Source organism: Durio zibethinus, chromosome 18, assembly GCF_047325235.1.
Source record: "Durio zibethinus cultivar Kanyao isolate XHJ-2024 chromosome 18, ASM4732523v1, whole genome shotgun sequence".
NCBI classification, from domain to species: Eukaryota; Viridiplantae; Streptophyta; class Magnoliopsida; order Malvales; family Malvaceae; genus Durio; species Durio zibethinus.
In genome coordinates this window covers 17,800,250-17,820,579 of record NC_143179.1, presented here as the reverse complement: position 1 = coordinate 17,820,579, position 20,330 = coordinate 17,800,250, and the positions used below count along the sequence as shown (strand labels likewise).

The window sequence follows — 20,330 nt, the reverse complement described above, 5'->3', positions numbered from 1 at the left end:
TTTGGCACTTGTGACATTTAATCAATGTAATCTCTTTCCATTGTCAACCAATAATATCCAGCCTGTATGATCTATTTAGCTATCATGTGCCATTTGTATGTGCACCCATACACCATCATGGACTTCCCCAATAATCTTTTTGGCCTTAAAGGCACTTACACAATGCAATAACACTGGATCTTTGCTTCTTTTATACAAAACTCCTCTATTTAAAAAGAATTCCATAGCCAATCTTTTTAATACTCTTTTATCATTTTCTATTGCTTGATCTGGATACTGTTGATTCCTTAGATATCACATAATGTCTTAATATGAAATGTTACCATTTTTTCCTCTTTCAAGTTGGCAAAATGCGTCGTTGCATTTCTTACGTCTAATTTGATGGGATGAATTTCAAATTGTCGCCAATTTGCACTATCATAGCTAGAATTGCCAAAGCATCTACTATTTGATTATTTTTATAAGGTAAATGTTCAAATTGACTGCTTTCGAATTGCTTACACAGCTCTGAGATATATTTATGGCAAGGGATGAGTTTTGAATCCTTTATCTCCCATTTGCTCTTTCATTGATAGATGACCAAGGTTAAATCTCTGAACACCTTTAATGCCTCGATTTTTCTATCTAAAATAGCTTGCAATCCATAACATAAGCTTTATATTCAGCTACATTATTGGTGCAATTGAAATTCAATCTTGCTGTCATAAAGTAGTAACATTCTGTTGGGGATATTAATACTATTTCGATCCCATGCCCTATGGCATTGGCAGCCCTATCAAAATACATTTTGCATGTTTCTTTTTCATCCTTATCTTCTTCTACTTCTAAGATGGCCATTAATTCTTCATCTGAAAAATCCATTTCATAGGTTCATAGTCTTCAATAGTCTGATCCATGAGGAATTTGATAATGACACTTTTTTTTATTGCTTTCTAGCTCACATACACTTTATCATATTTTGAGGGCATCACTTGTCATCTTACGATTCTTTCTGATAATGATGGCTTTTCGAAGATGTATTTGACTGGATCCAATTTAGCTATGAGCCAAGTTGTATAGTATAGCATGTACTGTTTGAGTCTTTTAGCTATCAAAGCTAAAGCATAACACATCTTCTCGAACGTTGAATACTTAGACTCATATTCCATAAACTTCTTACTCAAGTAGCAAATAGCTTTTTCCTTCTTATCGAATTCATCTTATTACCTTAGCACACATTCTATTGACTTCTCGTGTACTACTATATATAGAATTAATGGCTTTCTTGAAACAGGTGGTGTTAATATTAGAATATTTGATAAGCATTGCTTGACTTTGTCAAAAGCTTTTTAGCATTCCTCATTTCATTCATCGAGATCATTTTTTTTTATGAGCTTAAAGATGGGATCACATTAAAAGGTAAGTTGAGAACTGAATCGAGAAATATAGTTTAGTCTACTTAAGAAGCCTAGAACTTCCTTTTGTGTGCTTGGGGAGGATAAGTTCTGGATGGCTCAAATTTTGTTTAGGTTAACTTTTATCCCTCTTTCATTGACTATAAATCCCAACAATTTCCTTGACCTGGCTTCGAATATACATTTGTATAGATTCAACTTGAGTTGAAACTTCTTTAATCTCTTAAATAATTTTTTGAGGTTAGCTACATAATCTTCTCCTTTTCGATATTTTGTAATCATGTCATCCACGTATACCTCAATCTCTTTGTGCATCATATCATAGAAGAGTGTTACCATGGTCCTTTGATAGGTTACCCTAGCATTTTTCAATCTAAAAGGCATGGCCTTGAAACAGAAAGTTTCTCACATAGTGACGAAAGTGATTTTTTTTTTCATATCATCTTAGGCCATTTTTATTTGATTATAATCGAAGAATCCATTCATAAAAGAGAACACCGAATATCAGACCATATTGTCTACCAAAATATCAATATGAGGTAAAGGAAAATTATACTTCAGACTGGCTCTGTTCAAATCTTGATAGTCTATACACATTCATTTTTTTTATCTTTTTTGGGGATAAGTACTATATTAGTCATCCATTCAGGATATTTAGCCACTTGCAAAAAGCCAGCATCAAATTACTTTTTTACTTTCTCTTTGATTTTCAATAATATTTCTGGCTTCATTCTTTTCAACTTTTATTGGACTGGTTCGCATTTAGGCTTTAATGGTAGCCTATGTTCTATTATTTCGATGCTGAGTCCAAGTATATCTTGGTAGAACTAGGCAAACACATCTACCAATTCTTGTAGTAGATTTTTTAACCTTTGATGATCAACCATCGAAAGTTAAGTGCCAATTTTGACCTTTTTTTTGTTCTCGACATCCTATAAATTGACAATTTTAACAATTTCTTGATAAGGTTCAATGGACTAATCTTTTTACTCAATTAGTTTTATTAAATGTGGAGAAAAAATGTATTTTTTAGAGTTTTCTTTAGTATCGAGTTCATCAGTATTAATTGAATTTTTAAAATTAAACCCTAAATCATTGTTATGACTATCTTCATATTCATTTAGGGATATAAAAGTTAATGAAATAGAAAATATTGGCAATATGCTTTGATGGGTGAATGGATGGAATAGAAAAAATGGATAAAATGCATGCTTATATTTTTATTAAAATAATAAAAAATAAAAAGGCACAAACATAAGATTTATCCCAATGCTTTTGGGCATAAGCAATTAGGAGATGTGATTACATTGAGAAAATATAAAAAAACAATAAGCATCCGGATGACCCTTGAATTCTTTAATTCATAGCCAGGTGGGCATGGGTAAACCAAAACTTCCTTATTTTGATTTTCATTATCCACCATATAAATGGATAACTTGGCAAAACCTTATTTCCATCTTGTTTCTTTTCTTGTATCTTTCTTAGCTCATGGGTGCATATATCTTCAAAGAATAAAAGTTTTATTTAGATGGGGAACAACCATCATCCCATTCTTCATCTTTTGGCTACTGCTTCACATTTTTTCCTCTTCATAACTTAATCCTAATCGACCAATGTTGTCTTCAATCTTTGAAAGCTGTTTCATCCTTTAAAGGCTTTTGCCTAAGTCGAACCTAATATTTCAACTTTTTTTAATCATTTGATTGATCATAATCTGACTAAATTTGAGCCCTCCACCTACTACATTGACATTCAAAAGATCGATGGAGCATTTTAATGACTTTTTTATTGTTTTTACATATAGGGCATTTATAAGTTGTGTCACCAATAGATTTTTTTCCCTAGCGATAATCACTAATTATCGTTCTATATTGAATTTGATCTTTTGATGCAGTGCTGAAGAAATAACACCCTTATTGTGGATCCATGGCTTTCCAATAAGTAACTATATGATGGAGAGATATTTTATGACTTGAAATTTTATATCAAAGAAATATGGCCCAATTTGTATAGGTAACTCGATATCTCTTAAGACTTCGCGTCTAGTCCCATCAAATGCTTGAACCACCATATGAGTGCTTTGGATATAGGACATATCAAAAGGTAGCTTGGTTAAAGTAAACATGGGCATGACATTAATAACTGATCCATTATCAATAAAGACCTTAGCTACTATATGACATTTACATTTAATAGTGATGTGCAAAGTTTTAGTGCTCCTTTAGCCTTCAAATGGAATCTCATCATCATTAAAAGAAATATGATGCGACACCATAAGGTTTCTTGTCAAGTGATTCACATACTCTAAGGACACGTTGTGAGCCATATAAGCCTAATTCAACACTTTTAGCAAGGCATTATGATATGGTTTTGAGCTCAGAAAAAGTGATAACAAAGAGATTTTGGTTGACATCTTATTCAGTTGCTCCACCATAGAGTATTCACTATGTTTTACTAGCTTCAAAAACTCACAAGCCTCATTTTCTAGCACAAACCTTAGGATAATTTTCTTTGGAATCTTTTCTAGTTTACTCTGTTTCTCTTTTTTTTTCTTGTTTTTTCTAAGGTTTCTGGAGTATAACATCTTCTATTTCTAGTTATGCCTTCTACTCCTGTTATGTTGGCAAATTCAGACTTGGGCATAACTTTTTTTTGCCCTTAGTTTGTCACCTTACAATCGTATCTCTACGGTATAGCCTTCCCATTTTTGTAGAGAAATGGGCATAAGACTTTAAAAGCTATTGCTTTGAGAACAAACTTATTCCTAATTGATTATGACTTTTCATTATAGCATATAGTGATAGGCTTTGGCACTATTTATCTGTCATAACTACCCTAATATCTTTTGAGGTTTCTAACTCCTCATATAACTTTATTTGGTATGAGTCTATTAGTTTTTGCATCTCACAACGAAATTGTTTACAGATGTTAATATAGTGCCCTAGAGCTCCACTGTGATACTTACATATTTGATTGGGGATGCAAATTTTCACATATATGTGTGGGGCTACTAGTTATATCAACCTAGCCTCATATAAGGCATCATACAACTAGTTGAATGACATCTTAAGCTCCTTCACCCTTTTTTTCATATGCCTTTTGTCTTTGTCCAAGGCATTAACTATATGATTAGGTAAGGGATTCCCCTTAACATTGGGTGCTGAATTCTCATTAGTATCAAAACTTATTAGCCCTTTTTTAATCAAATGTTGCACTTTTTACTTCGAAGAAAGGTAATTCTTAGTAGAATAGCCTGTTACTCCATAATGGTAGTCATAATAGGTAGTGGCATCATCCATTTAGGATATGAAGGTTCAAGTTATTTTGTAAGAATGAGGGCAATGAGATGGTTTTTGTAGAGCTTTTAATATAACTTTGTGTAGCTTATGGGTATAGGATCAAAGATGGGTTTTTCCCTTATCTGTGGTTTTCAAGCACTACTTATTATGTCGACTGAATGGATAAGAGATTGTGGTACGAATAGAGAATAAAGTTATGTAGTTGGTTGGTAAGGGAAAGTGGAAGTATGATTCATAGTATGGTGATATATAAGATTAGTTGGTTGAGAGTAGCTTTTAAATTGCTACCCTTCAAGATTCACAGCTTAAGTCTCATTCTCGTTTTTCTTAGATGCTCTTTTGGAAGACTCTCCTCTTTCAGGTTTGCCATTTTTTATGGCATTTTCAATGATCTCTCCCGAGATCATTGTATCGACAAAGTTCTTAGGTACGTTTCCTATCATTCTTTCATAGTATGGTAACTTTAGAGTCAAGAGAGGTTGTAACTGAGTAACTACAACCTACCATATTTGGGCATATTGCTTGAAAGATTCGGATTTTTTTTTTCTATTTCTTGCAAGGAAAGGTGATCAAAAGCTATGTCAATGAAGTGACAGTACTAATTAATAAAGGATTGGGTTAAATTTTTTCATGACTTTGTACGAGTTCTGTCCAATTGAACATACCATCTTGCAATAGACCCAATGAAGCTATCTTGAAATATGTGTATGAATAATTCTCATTGCTTGCATGTGTTACCATTTTATGATAGTACATTATGATATATATAATGGGACACTTAGTACCATCATACTTATCAAATTTTAGTATTTTAAATTTGGGTGGCATCATCATCTCTGGTACTAAACAAAGCCTTATTGCATCTGTGGATCCGTAAAAATCAATTCTTTCTATAGCTTGTAATCTTTCCTCAATCCTATCATGGCTTGATTTATCTTAAAATTTTTTAAAGTTACAGCTACTTGTAGCTTTTCTTTTTCTTTTGCCTAATCCAAAGTAAGGAGTTGAATGGGTTCAATTATCTTTTTGATGAAAATAGATTATTGTAACTCGAGACATTTTATGATTGGGTACATAAGTCATTCTCGGATAATTGTAATTTGGAATGGTTAGCTATAATGGTTGAAAAATTAAGGCAGTTTAAGTTTAATGTGGACCAAAACCTAGAGGATATGTTAATTCAGTAGCTTCAAGTGAGGTATCTGCCTATATTGCCTTTCCTCTGTTTCTTTTTTCCAGAGCTTCTAGAATTTTGCTCAATTTTCCTTCAAGTATCTCTTGAGCTTTTTCTATTCTTTTAAGATGATTTGCATTGTCCTACTCTATCTTCCTAGCTTTAGCTCGGGTATTGTATGAATGTGTAGCTATTCTTGCACCTTAATATCATGATTTAAAATTAGTGATCATGTCATGACCATGAATGACAATGAATGAATGTGATGCAATGCATGAAAAAAATGAAAAAAAGAAAAGAAAAATGTTTTCCCTTTTAACAATTTCAACAAAAGTAAACTTTCCACAGGAGTCTGTTTTACATCAAATCTAATACTGTCCCTCTATAAAAATGCTTAACTTACTCATATTGGTCTTTAGCCTCTTTAATGAAGTTTAGCAATCTCTGTCCATGCTCTCATGTTGGTGTGATTGAAGCTCTCAATGCCTTAGCTTCTTCTGCCATTTCACCTACCGTGATTATTGCTTTGCCTATCTGAGCTGTGAGATGCTTTATGTATCTTTGTCTTCCTAACCCATCTCTTTTGCTGAACCATACCTGATAGGTTAATTCTTTGTGCTTTTTCATGAGTGTTCTGACATGGTTTCTCTGGTCATCCAACTTCAGTTTCAAGGTCAAAATGTAATTTAAGAACATTTCATTTTCTTGCTGAACTTTAACATAATCATTTTCTATTTGTGCATATTTTTTTTTCAACTTTTCATATCACAAGCCAAATTCGTGTTGTTTATCTTTTTGGCTACACCTGTATGCGCAATCTCTTATGCTCTTATCGTATTTCTTACAAATCTTTAAGGGTATCATCTCGTTCTCGGATAACTTTTTATACCTTGCTGTATTTCTTGGAAGTCCTGTGGACTTGGACTTTTAATTTTTTTTGCTTTGTTTTGCCATTGTTCTTTTTCTTTTTGAAGTTTTAGAAGTCAGTTTCTCTTTCTCAGCTTTATGTTCTTTCTTTGTAGATTTTTATTCTAGAGGCATGTTATCTGACTTTTGGTCCATTAACTGGCAATAATCTTTAGGCGTACGCACCACCTTTTGGCCCTTTTTGATTTTCCAAATTAGATACCCCCGAGTGGCTTTATTAGTAAGTAGTCCAAGATTTATTCTTTTGGGCTTCTTCTAGGGCTTGATCATACTATCAATCTTCTGAAAGGTTTTGAACTTCTTATATTAATAGTTAAATTGGTTGAGCTTACAAGTTATAGGAGTAAACTATTCAACTCTATGCCATCTCCTTACCATTAGTTGTACATAACTCGTTGACCCTATAACCCTAAAAGTGGAACCCTAGTCTCGTCTTCAATTAATACAACATAGGTTCTTGATTCATCCATAGAGCTAACCATTTTACCTGACTAGTTGTGAGTTTTTGTAACAAACATTTCCACCTTTTTTGAGTCTTTATTTTTTGTCAAATGCTCTTACAAAACTCTCTAATTGGGACTCGACTGCAAAAATAAAGCTTGGAGAAAGCCTCTTCTTACATTCAAAATGGCTTTTCATCTATATATGTCATAAGGGTATGTAATCCATGAATCTTACCTTGTCATTTTGTCTACAAAAGTTCAGAGATCTAATGGTTTCTACTAAGATAGTTGGTGAAGGGTTACACTCATTTTCAATCTATTCAAATAGATCAACCACTTTTATCTCAATGTGGCCTAAGACTTTAGAAAAGATGACTATCCCATATATGGCTAGAGTGAAACATTCATTCCTTGATCATTATTCAGATTTTTAATAATGAAATCTCAAAGAATTTCCCATAAAATACCTTTATGATCTCTTTTTTCTCAAATGTATGAATCTATGACCTTTTTTCCCACTCCTAAAATCTGGTCTAATTTAGTACGATTTCTTTATTTGTGCTTCTTCACATATATTTTGTCTGGATATAATAGATGTATACCCACTAAAATTGAATACTCCTCTATCATTAGCACCAAATCAACCTCATTATAGATAAAACAAAGGTAGGAAGGATCCTAAAATTATACCATTTCCTTAATAAGTGTGTTATCAGCATCTATTGTAAGAGATATGCAATATGCATAAACTTTTGACAAAAAGCTTCTTGCCTTAAAGGAGTTATGCTGTTTCATATGTCTGATAGGCTTTTCTAATCATTCTATTTGAGGAGCAAGTGAACTTCCTTTGATAGTATGGAAATATAACCAAGTAGTAAGCAATCTCTTTCTTCTTGCTGCATCTTCTTTGATTCTAACTTCACATTTATAGGCAAGTCACATATGAAAAGTATAGATGAGGCATAAACCTGACATTTTATGGAGTCTATGAGAGCTTTTGTTAAAATGGCTTTTAGGGTAAAACACTATGCAATCTATAAGTATGTTTATGAATATGCATAAGAAAAAAAAAAAATAAGACAAGGAAATTAGTTAGTCACTTCAATAATAATAAAAAAAAAATAAAATAAGCACCATTTAGCAAGTAAGATAATAGCATGACCTTGAATTTTGGATTGACTATAAAGGGTGGAAGGTTAAAGCTCCACCTATGATTGGGCTCTTAAGGTTAACTATATGCGATTTGGGTTAACTCTAAAAGGTTCCCAAATTGTTCCTTACATCATTGCCATCATAGACTAGTAAGGCACCCTGATCCTCAACAAGCATAGGCTACCAGCGAAAAGGGTTCAATTTGAGTGAAAGTGTTTCGCAGGCCCATACGGAGATAAAATCTCACGACGGCATAGGTACTTCACTCCCTTTTAAAGGTAGAGCTTAGGTGGAGAACTTATATTATGCATATGCAAATGAATGACAAATATAATAATTAATTAATTAATTAATTAAGCAAGCATAAGCAATGAAAAGAAATAAATAAGTAAGTAATTAAGCAAGTATAAGCAATGAAAAGAAATAAATAGGAAAGATAGAAAATAATCTCAAGTTTATTAAGTAAGGCTTGGATAATAAGTAATCATTGACTAGCTTGACTTTCGATGTTCCCTAGTGGAGTCGCCAAATTGTCATAACGTATAAATCTGTGGACCTATCACTAGACATGGATTAGAAGAGTCACCACCAATCCTTTTTGTTTAGGTGTGATTGACCACTTGATTGAATCTACGAAACCAGATTTTAGGTTTGGGAGTACAATTTGGCGTGAAAAAGGTTACAGCACCCTCACAATGCTCATCCAAACAATGGTACCAGTTTGATTTCAGATTATTCAAGCTTTGATCATATTTGTAATTTACCAAATTATTTAATATCAAGAATTAGCCTTAAAATTGTCCAAATAGTTTGATAGCAATTTAAGATAATTTTCTCACCTCAAGAGTATTCATAGTGACTAGTGTCCCACTCTGAAGAGGCTCCGTCATCAAATTTTTTAATTTATTTTATTTCAGAAAAATTAGTAAAGTCTTTTAATAGTTTGGCAGGACTTACTTTGAAACAGATCTTCCCATAGCATGACAAGATTTTATTGTACAAAGATTTATAAAAATTTTGTGAGTTTCATTAAGTCTCCCAATAGTTTGGTAGGACTTAATTTAAAAATAATTCTTCAATAATTTAGAAGGAAAAAATTATTCTATTATTCTTTTTGAAAAAAAAACTAATTCATGAAATTTCCCAATAGTTTGGTGGATTTCATAAATTTATTTGAAAAAGATTTCATTTTTACATTTATTTCTTTGTTTTTTAATATTGTTTAAAAGATTTTTTTTATTTAGCTTTTTTTCCTTTTCAAAAAGATTTTTTTATTCTTTGCTTCTTTAATTTTCCAGAAAAGGTTTTTTTTTCTTTTTTTTGAAAACCAATAAAATTAAATAAAAAATTACTAAAAATAAAATAAAAGCTTAAGAAAATAAATAAAATAAAATAAAATTAGAAAATAAAATGAAAATGAAAAACAAACTGCAAAATGAGTCAGGTTTGTTCACAGATCTTCATGTGGGTTGCTAGGTAGACACGCAGATCTAAAGTGTTCAGAACGTTGTCATTTTGGACCAGTGCAAAAACCAAGCCTTTACGTTTAGCTTTAGAAACCTTTTACCCATACTCTCTCTAACCTAAAAACTAACTTTTTTCTCTTTAAAAACCTACACACAAATTTAACCAAAATCTAGAAACTTTGTTGGGTTTTGGAATCTTGTCGGAATCTTAACGAAAATTTCAACTCCCACTGAAAACTTCATCGAAAAATTTATATATTTTTCTAAAATTCTAAAAGTTTCCAGAAAAAAATAGATTTTTCCCAAATTCTCCAAAATCCCTCCAGAAATCTAAACCTAATCTTAGAATCCCAAATCTAAACCTAGAAACTTTAGATGAAACCCAGAATTCCTAAGAAACCAAGTCCCAGAAAACCAAATTTTTCCAGAAAACCCTACTACCCAAAAGTTATTTCCAAAATAATAACCTCAGCTTTTCACTGTTTTTTCTCTATCATTCCTTTGATTTCTTATTAAATTTATAGGCCCCTTTGTAACAAATTTTAAGAAACGAACATAATCAATCTCATGCTTGAATCTTGGAATTAGATTCTGCACAAGCATGATTTTGTTCATGGATTTAATCACCATTGAATTCAACCGTTATCCAAACATGATTCTACATTAAAAACCTTTGACTAACTAATTTGATTTTGATTTCCATAATTTGTTCAGCCCCGATCAGGAAAAAGGAAAGAAAATCTGATAAAAAAATAAAATAATAATAATATCGAATATAATAATATTAATAATAATAATAACTATAATATGATAACCTATTATAATATAATAATATATTATAATATAATATAATATAATACTAATATAATAAAAGTAATATAATATCAAAATACTATAATAATAATATAATATAACACTATAATATTATAATAATAGTATTGTAGTAATATAATAAGAGTATAGTTATGTAATAGTAATGGCACAAATAATAAAAATTGATGCGGTAGACTCCAGACATATATGAGTGTCTACAGATATCTTGAATAAATTAACAAATTCATGTTAACAAGTAACAAGTTTTTAATAATTTCAAAAATATTCTATTGAAAAAAAAATTAAACCTAAAATTTCATTCGTGTTTGTAACTAAATTCAATGTTCAATTTTAAGTTTTTTAGAGAAAAAGCCTATTTGTTTCACTTTATGTTCTATCTTGAATTTTTCTCACCAACAAAACAAAATCAAACTCAAAACTGCAATAACGAAATTAATTAGTAAAAAAAGAAAAAGAATAGCCAAATATTGAAAATTGCCAATATTAAAATGGAGCTTACCAATGGAGCTTACCAGTGGAGCTTGAATGGTGGCAAGAACGTAATAAATCAAATGGCCAAACATTGAAAATTGCCAATATTGAAATGGAGCTTACCAATGGGACTTCAGTGGTGACAAAAATGCTATAAATTAGACATGAAGTTTAGGGATTTGACCGAACAAATCAAACAAGAAGTTTAAGAATTGGACCCAAAATACAAGAAAGCTAACTTGAATTTTGCAAAAATTAAAAGAAAGAAGATAAAAATTCACCACAAAATGATTGAAACTTAGGCCAAAAATGAGAAGAAAGCTACCCAAAATGAGCATAAATGGAAGAAATGAATATGGGAAAGGAAAGTAGAAAGTAGGTCTCTCGAATTTGAAATTCAAGAGAAATTTAGTAGTGGGAAAGTGTGATTATTCAATACATTTTTTTGTCAAAAACACTTTCAATAATCCCCTCCAATTTTTTTTTGGGATTACTCAAGGCATTTATGGTCAAAAATGCCTTGAATAATCCCCTCCAATTAAAAATTTAGAAGGGATTATTCAAGGCAAAAAAATGCCTTGAATAATCACTCACAAAAAATTGAATGGGACTATTAAATGTGTTTTTGGCCTAAAACACCTTGAATAATCCCCTTCAATTAAAAATTGGAGAGGATTATTCAAGGTGTTTTTAGCCAAAAGTGCCTTTAATAATCCCTTCCAATTTTTTTGGGATTATTGAAGGTATTTTTAACTAAAAATGCCTTCAATAATATCCTTCCTTTTTTTTGGAGATTATTCAAGGAGTTTTTTGCTAGAAAATGCATTGAATAATCCCTTATAAAAAATTGAATTAGGTTATTCAAAGCGTTTCTAACCAAAAATGCCTTGAATAATCCACTTCTATTTTTTTTGGGATTATTCAAGGCGATTTTGCTCAAAAACACCTTCAATAAAAATTGAAGGGCATTATTCAGGGCGTTTTGGCCAAAAACACCTTCAATAACCCTAAAAAATATTTTGAATAATCCCCTCATAAAAATTGAAAGGGATTATTCAATGTATTTTTAGCTAGAAATACTTTTAATAACCCCATTCAATTTTTTTATAAGGGATTATTAAAGGCATATTTTATGCCAAATGCCATATATAAACCAAATTTTTTACCAGCAGAAACCAACAATTGACTTGCATTCATTACCAAATATGCTTTTCAAAATAGAAATGGCTATTTCACAATTTTTTAGTCAGGTCAAATTTGAAAATAAAACTACTTGCCCCCTCGGATCACAGACTACCATAAGGAGATTTGGGTTTCTGATTTCAGGACTTTGGGTAATGTTAAAAATTTGTCAGTTTTCTCCGAAATCAGATTACCCTAAACCATATGTTGGAATCAAATACCTAACAGTAAGATACTGATGAAAAATATTTGGATTCCCTCGAACCAAATGCTCATTGAGTTTTTTTTTTAGTTTGTAGATTTGTTTTTAGCGATGTTTATGTAAACGCCACCAATTTTATAAAAGTGAAAGTATGTAGTAGCGTTTAGGTCAATCAATGTCACTAAAAATATATTTTTAGTGACGTTTTTAAATCTAAATCCCATTATATAAGAATTTAGTGAGATTTTATAAAAAAAAATGCTACTAACCTTATAAAAATACAAAACTTTATGCCGTTTATTTAAAAATGTCTCTAAAAAACAACCACTGAATCTCTATTTTCATGTAGTGATTTATTAATTATATTATTGATTCAATATTGTTTGAAGTGGATTAATTAAAATTTTTTTCTAATAATAAAACTAAACTGATCTAGGTGTCGAATCATAAATTTGATCAATCTAACCAACAATCTGATCCAATTCTAATCAAGGATTCTTTAAATTTTATCTAAGATACACATGATTTCAATATTTGTTTTACCTTAATAGGGCTCAAGCCTCTAGTGAACCCTACATAGCTCTGCTTAGATTGAGGGGGAGCCATAACTTTATTAACATGATAATTTTACTAATTTTCCTTATAATTAAGTTTTCAAAAATAATTTTTATATAAGGTTGAAATGGTTTATATATACAGAGCGAGAGAGGAGAGATGCATATATACAGGTGCAAGTGTTACACCTTTTTTTTTTTATTGGATCAAAATGGTTAAAATTAAAAATATTATTTTAATCTAAATTAGTCAAAGATTTAATTTTGATCCAATAATAAAAACAAGTGCAAGACTTACACTACTATAAATGAATCATTACTCTTATGTTTACATTTAAAAGAATATTTAAACAAGTTAGATGAATCAAAGTTATAAGGAGCAACATGCATGATTAATATGATTTAACGATTGGACAAGTTATATTCATATTAAATATGACCTATTTTAAGCAATTTGATAAGATTGTAATTTGTGACGATCTTCAACATTATTCAAATGGGAGAAATTCACTTACAATTATTTCTACTAAAGTGATATAATTAACCAGGAGATTCACTATTTTAAAGTGTGAGTTTTATAAAAAATTTTAATAAATCTCACACAATATTAAAATTTGATTGATTAGTATTGCACTGAAAAATTAAAATTGATATGCGTCTTATAATTCAAATAGCCTCAGAAATTCATGATGCCTTATGTAAGAAAGTGAACGATACTTAAGAGAGAAGTTTGGTGAGGTGGTTAAGTTAAACACGTATGGTGCTTCTCGAGGTAATCCGGAGATCTTAGGAGTGGGTGACTTAATTATATATGTTGTAGGAGATAATAAGAAAAGAAAAAAAACCGTTTAGTATCTAACTAAAAGTGTTTATAAATAAAACTCGATAAAAACATATTTGATTGATGCTTTTAAAATTTTATACAAGATTTCATATAAGTTGTTTATTAAAATCTATGTAGACTAATTATTATTAATAAAATAAAATAATATTTCGAGTTGCTCTAGACACAAACTTAAAAGTTTTTGTTTAAAGTCCAACCTCAAGTCGTGCCATTCTCGCAGACCAGATATTAAGCTTGATTCATAGACAAGTTTATATCTGATCTAAAAAAGATAAACTAATGAAAAAAACTCAAATCACATTTATGTAATGAGTTTAAGGAATTAAGTGACTAGCGTAACAAAATTATCACAAAGCTAATTGATATGGACAGAGATAGAAATTTTATTATCGATAAACCCGCTAAGAGCAGGAAACTTATCAATTATTTGAATTTATATTTATAGAGGCTCAACAATTGGAACTTCACTGACAAAAGTTACTACAAAAGGATTGCTATATCACCTAGCCTCCAATTATTTTGGTCTATGGAATAGGAAAAACGATTAATGCTAATACACGATCCTTAGTCTCACGATCTCCAATCCCATGGCCATCACCATGCTGGTACATGCATTGACTCATCCTTGGCACATTCAATGCAAATTGAATAAACGTCTGAGAAAAAGGAGAATGAGCAAATCGCTCTTCGTTTAGCCTTTTCCACCATGCATCAATCAACGCCCGTATGTGCTGACGGGCTTCTTCATCCGAAGCTCCAGTTTCGTGCATGTAACATCGGATTGATTTAGGAACATCGCCTCTTTTCAACTCATCCTAATCAAGAAAATCCAAAGGGTAAAGCATTACATAAATATATTTCAATTCACAGCAAGCAATGATGCTTGTATATTTCATACCGATGATGTTCCAAGATCATTCGCAAGCCGTGCTATCACAGATGAAAACTTGATTAGGTTGGAACACTCTTCGAAGCATTCCATGCACTCCTTTCTTATTGAATTTGTAGCCAAATAAGCATGAAATAGTATTACAGGAAAGGCAATGGAAATCAGTCCATTTTCAAGATACTCTTCTAAAGTTGGTGTATATCCATTATAATACCATTTCGCCTCCAATAAGTAAGCTTTGCATTGGTCTGCCCACTGTACATTTATGAAAGAAATCATGATCACTAACAAAATCGAAATCTAGAAGGAAAAGATCATGAAATAAAAGTAATTCAAAACTAGATATATAATAGTAGGGTTTCAGTACCATTTTCTTCATGAGAGGTAAGGTATCGAATCCTTGCTCCTTGAGAATGGCGAAGGCTGTTTCGTTTACGAAGTTGAAAAGAGCAAGGAAACATACCTTCATATATTCAGGAAACAACTCCATTGTATTTGTGTCCCATCTGGAATCATAAAGATTAAAATTTCATACAGAAAAAAAAAAATTACATAAGGCTTTGCTTGGTTGGGAATAAGGGTAGAGGTGTTCACTGGTTGAGCTATGGGTTTGAACTATTCAAATCTGGGTCCTATAAATAGGATTTTTTTAGATTCGGTAAAAATTTTTTAATTTAATTTTAATTAAAAATATTTTGAAAATATTAATACAATTGTTTTAAATTTTAATGCTAAATATAAATTTAAGGGATGAACTAAATTAAGCTTAAATATTCAATGATTTGAGTTATAAAGTAACTAAAAAATATTATGAAACTTAGCTTTTAAATTAAAAAATAGATCACTGATTCTCTCTGGTCATCTTTTATACAAAGTAGAGAGTTAGAGAACCATACGAACCTCTCAACAGCCTCGGTGAAGAGCAGTAATTCATCCATGGTACCATACACATCATAAATATCATCTATAATTGTTATTAGTGCACCAACCTTAGCGAGAATTCTTCTACAATTACCAAAGTGAAGATCAGTTGCCACGCCCATAGCCCATAAAAAGCACTCCACCACCCTGTCTCTGGCAAACGTCAACTTTTCCCCAAGACACAGATCTTTCCACCACCTGCACAGAAGTTTAAGAAAATCGTTTTCTGTAAAATTAATTCAAAACTATAAATAGAATAGATTAATCAATCAATCAATTAATTAATTAATTAATTAATTAATTAATTAAGGGAGTTTTTATATAGCTTTTGATATATATCAACTCCTATTTATGTCTTTTTTTTTCTGTTGTAAATGACATTTAACAGTATTCCATCATTGTTTAATTATGTCTAAAATTGAATGTTCTTTTTTCTTTTTTTTTACTGGACAAAAGAAACAAAACTAAAAAATGCTATGATTTTAGTAGTTTTATATTAAAATTTCGAAAATGTTATAATTTTGATGTTCCATGGTTTTTTCTGTAAAAAAGTTATTTAAACATATAAAAAGTAAAACTTGTAAGTATTATATTGGAATTAGGACATAGACATGATAGAATGTATAAATATTCACTTTATTTAAGTTTATTATTTCTTTTTTTGTTTTTTTTTTTGGGGGGGGGGTGTTAGCCTTACATGTACTTAAAAAAAGACATGAAATCTGCTGATATATTTATAATATCGATATATTTATAATATCTTTGTAGCGTAGCTCAGGATTTTTCCTATTGGCCGAATATAAAAAAAAATATATAATTTAAATTTGAACGAACTTACTTGGAAGCATGTCTTAGATCATCCTGGTGAACAGCTTGCAACATATTGAAGTCCAATTTAGCAAGGTCCAGAAGACTCTGATGTCTGTCCTCTCTTTTTTGGTACACTTCTATGAACCATCTGGTTTCCAACCTTGGTAGTCTCCAATGCAATGGAAGTTCCAAAGCATGATCCACTAGCATCGACACATTATATACATCCTTGTTCTGCTTCAGATATTCTTTGAGTTGTTTTGCTGCACAATCTCTTGCCTTCTCCAATATGCTCTCACCCTCAAACAAAAGGTATGAAGCTTCATACAAGCTCAGCAGCCCTTTCCAATCCTCACAATAACCTGCCTTCAAGTTCCCTATCTCGTCCATGAAATGGGAGAAAACCTCTGCATGTAATAAAATTTTCAACTGTAATTATCAATATTTCTCCAATTTTTTTATTTTACATTTACACAATTAATTACTACTTGGACTTTTACCTGGAGTTACTTTATACCCATGCTGCCTTAGGAGCCTAAATTCAAGTGATGTAGCATACAAATTGGTATGGTCAGCCGTTACATACTCCAAAATCCTCTTGGTTTCATTCTCAAAGTGATGAGATAATCCGAGTCTCTGCAACGCATCGACCAGCTCGAGTTGCTCCAAAGGATCCATCACTTTGTCAAGCATCATTTTCACTTCTCCCACCAGTTTCACTGCTCGTTCACCATACGATTCTCCCTATCGACGATAAGCAACTCTGTTAGCTACCTGTCATGCTCAAAATATATATATATATATGTTGGTAATTACCATTCTGCATACCATGTAATCACTCTTGAGCGACTGAATATAATCGTCCTTCCAAATTGTAGGATGGTAATTAGCAGATCGCCTAACAATTTTTTGATCTAAAACTTTGGCGGTAGCAACCAAAATTTTGGAGGATTGAAGAGCCATGAAGAAAGCTTTAGTTTGGAACTATAGAAGTTGGGTTAATTTTTTGTTATCACTTGAGATATAATTCGTGACACAACATACCAATATATAGATCATCGACGTGACCAACAACTATCTATCCCAGAAAGGACTATTAATCAACTTGTATTTGGTTCGATATTTAGATCCAATGAATTTAAAGTACGTTCAGAACATGATTAAGTGCTAAAAATATTATCCAAAAAATTGGTCAAAACTAGGCAATAGTTTGATAATGATCAGTCCAATTTCGCAGTTCCTCAGACTATTTAGGCGCTGATATATATTGGACGGATTCGGTTGTAGTTTGACCAATTCAATCACAGTTCAATTGGACCCATCTAGGGATGGTCCACTACAGCCTAGCATAGGTTAGGTGCGTATGTCACGGACCTAAAGATGAGTCCTGAATCTCACATCGAACATAATAGGAGGGTCCCTGAGGTATAAAAAGGTTCATACCACCACCGCCTTGTGAGGCGCCTTTTGTAGGACAAAACCGTGAGGCCAGGGGGGACCAGAGCGGACAATACCTCACAAGGGTGTAAACCGTGGCGGAAGGCTGATCTGGGACGCCGGAAGGGTGAATGTCCGGGTCCCGGAGCCGCGCGAGTTCGGAGCTTAAGTCTCGACCCGTGACAAGTGGTATCAGAGCCAGCCTTAAACCGTTTGATCCACGCGGAGCACCTCGAGGGAGGTAGGCAGGGTGACTGGCCTCCATGACGAGGGCGTCACGAGGTTGGGTGCGAGAGAATGTCACGGACCTAAGGATGAGTCCTGAATTCCACATCGAACATAATAGGAGGGTCCCTGGGGTATAAAAAAATTCACACCACCTCCGTCTTGTGAGGCGCCTTTTGTAGGATAAAATCGTGAGGCCAGGGGGGCCAGAGCGGACAATACCTCACAAGAGTGTGAACCGTGGCGGAAGGCTGATCTGGGACGCCGGAAGGGTGAATGCCCGGGTCCCGGAGCCGCGCGGATTCGGAGCTTAAGTCTCGACCCGTGACGTAGACCTCGAGTCTATTCCAACTCATCAATCGTCTGATTTTTTTCTATAAAAGGTAAGTCTTTTTTTTATTTCACTTCAAACATTTTTTCTAAAAAAAAGCTACCAACACTCTCAAAATCCAAAATCCAAGAACATCAACCACCTAATCCTAGATTCCTATAGTTTGCCGCCATTGGCCGCCACCTCTTTTGCCTTTAGCTATCACTGACTGCCACTTGCCGATCTTGGTTGGCTCCCAAAAAACAACCAGAATCCAACTTGAGGGTATCTCTAAAAAGATAAGAAAGGAAAAGAGTAGTTAGATGCAAAAACAATGAGTTTTTTTATATTTACACTTCGATGTTCAAGTTAAAAATTAATATAAAGAAAGTCAAAAAGAAAAAAAATAAGAAAAATAAGGAATTATAGCAACATATAGAATGGAATGATAGTATTTTGATGTTCATATTTATAGGCAAAACGTGAAGGACCCATGGGGGATATTAGTGACATGGTTGAACAGATGTAATACTAAATATGTCAAGTTAATCTGACATGTTAGGTTAGCTTGAATGTCCAAAATACCTCTAGTTATTTGTTGACAACTTTTAATAAGGGAAAAAAATACTACAATGCTTTTTTTACCACTAAATGCCTATAATATTTGATCTCTTTATCAAATAGTTTGAGTATTAGATTATTGAATGTGTGATTAGTTTATTTTTGCATATGTTTGTGAACTCAATCTCTACAAATATAGGCTTTGAAAGATTGCTTGGGATTTGACCTCTTATCACTAAGGTCCAATGTCAATAAGGCTGACGTGATGGATAAGTGTTAGAGGTCTATCTTTGTTGTTCGACTTAATCTGGACAGGTCATAGCTTATGCCGACTTGGCATTAGTAATCTTGCAAGTATGCTTTAGGTTGGTATATGATCTGCTCAAAGATTGTCGAAATGACTTCGCTTTGGGTTGTTCAAGGTGAAGATGAAAAAGTGTTTTGGTGAGCTGGCCATGTTACAAATGCAATCAAAGCAATGACGTTTTTTTTTATAAAAATACCATTAATTAGCGGCATCTCAAAAATAGAAATGCCGCTAAAATAATAGCGTTTCAGATATAAATGTCACTAATATTTAAGTATTTTTTCGTAAATGTCGCTATTTTTTGTAACATGTGTATAGCTGACACTCTGACTATCACTTTTGACAAATCTCGTAAATCTTTTAGTGACGTTTATAAGCGCTGTTAAATATAAAAGAAAAATGCCACTAAAAACCTAAACCCCTGTAATGACATTTTAATTTGAATGGCTTTAATAATTTTTTTTTCTTTTCAATCCAATTCACCTCACTGTCATTATTATTTTTGTGTTCAAACATATGTCTCAACATTGATTTTAATCTTATTGTTACAGTAATTAATATTTTATTTATTATTATTTTCAATCTCACCAAAATTAATCTTACCAGTATCCAAATAGACCCTAAATCTAATTTTCTAGAAAACCAATCTGCCTTTAGAATCTGCACCATTCACTCGATTTTCAATATTTTAACTTCCAAGTCCTTTAAAAATTTAAGATAAGAATCCAATAAAAAGTAATTGAGCAGCAAAGTCCGGTTGAATACACTTTCAACTGCTAAAAGAGAGTGATACTGCACGTCAAAGTTTTATAAGATGATGCAAATTAAAGGTTAAAAACTGTATTTTCTACCTACATTTTTCTCCTACTCTCATTTTGGTTCTCCTTGTTTAACTTGTTTGGTCAAATAAACATAATTTTGTATATCT

The 20,330-nt window shown here is 32.1% G+C and overlaps 1 protein-coding gene across 1 annotated transcript; it reads right to left on the bottom strand.

Moving 5' to 3' along the window:
- Window positions 1-14,308: 14,308 nt before the first annotated feature.
- LOC111299796 ((-)-alpha-terpineol synthase-like) lies at window positions 14,309-17,651 on the bottom strand. The gene is made up of 7 exons (XM_022895243.2): window positions 17,391-17,651; window positions 17,063-17,306; window positions 16,591-16,969; window positions 15,732-15,950; window positions 15,199-15,337; window positions 14,841-15,086; window positions 14,309-14,757 (listed from the first exon to the last, which is right to left on the bottom strand). Exons 1-7 carry the CDS (start codon window positions 17,523-17,525, stop codon window positions 14,467-14,469), a joined length of 1,653 nt encoding a protein of 550 aa, XP_022750978.2. The 5' UTR covers window positions 17,526-17,651; the 3' UTR covers window positions 14,309-14,466.
- Window positions 17,652-20,330: the final 2,679 nt, after the last annotated feature.

What these genes read in the sequence shown, in the direction of transcription:
- LOC111299796 (XM_022895243.2), bottom strand. Translation starts at nt 17,525, where the DNA reads ATGGCTCTTCAATCCTCCAAAATTTTGGTTGCTACCGCCAAAGTTTTA. An exon ending in CGCTCAAGAGTGATTACATG is followed by an intron (nt 17,307 to 17,390) that starts GTATGCAGAATG and finishes TATCGTCGATAG; the next exon opens with GGAGAATCGTATGGTGAACG. An exon ending in TTCACCGAGGCTGTTGAGAG is followed by an intron (nt 15,338 to 15,731) that starts GTTCGTATGGTT and finishes TTATGATTCCAG; the next exon opens with ATGGGACACAAATACAATGG.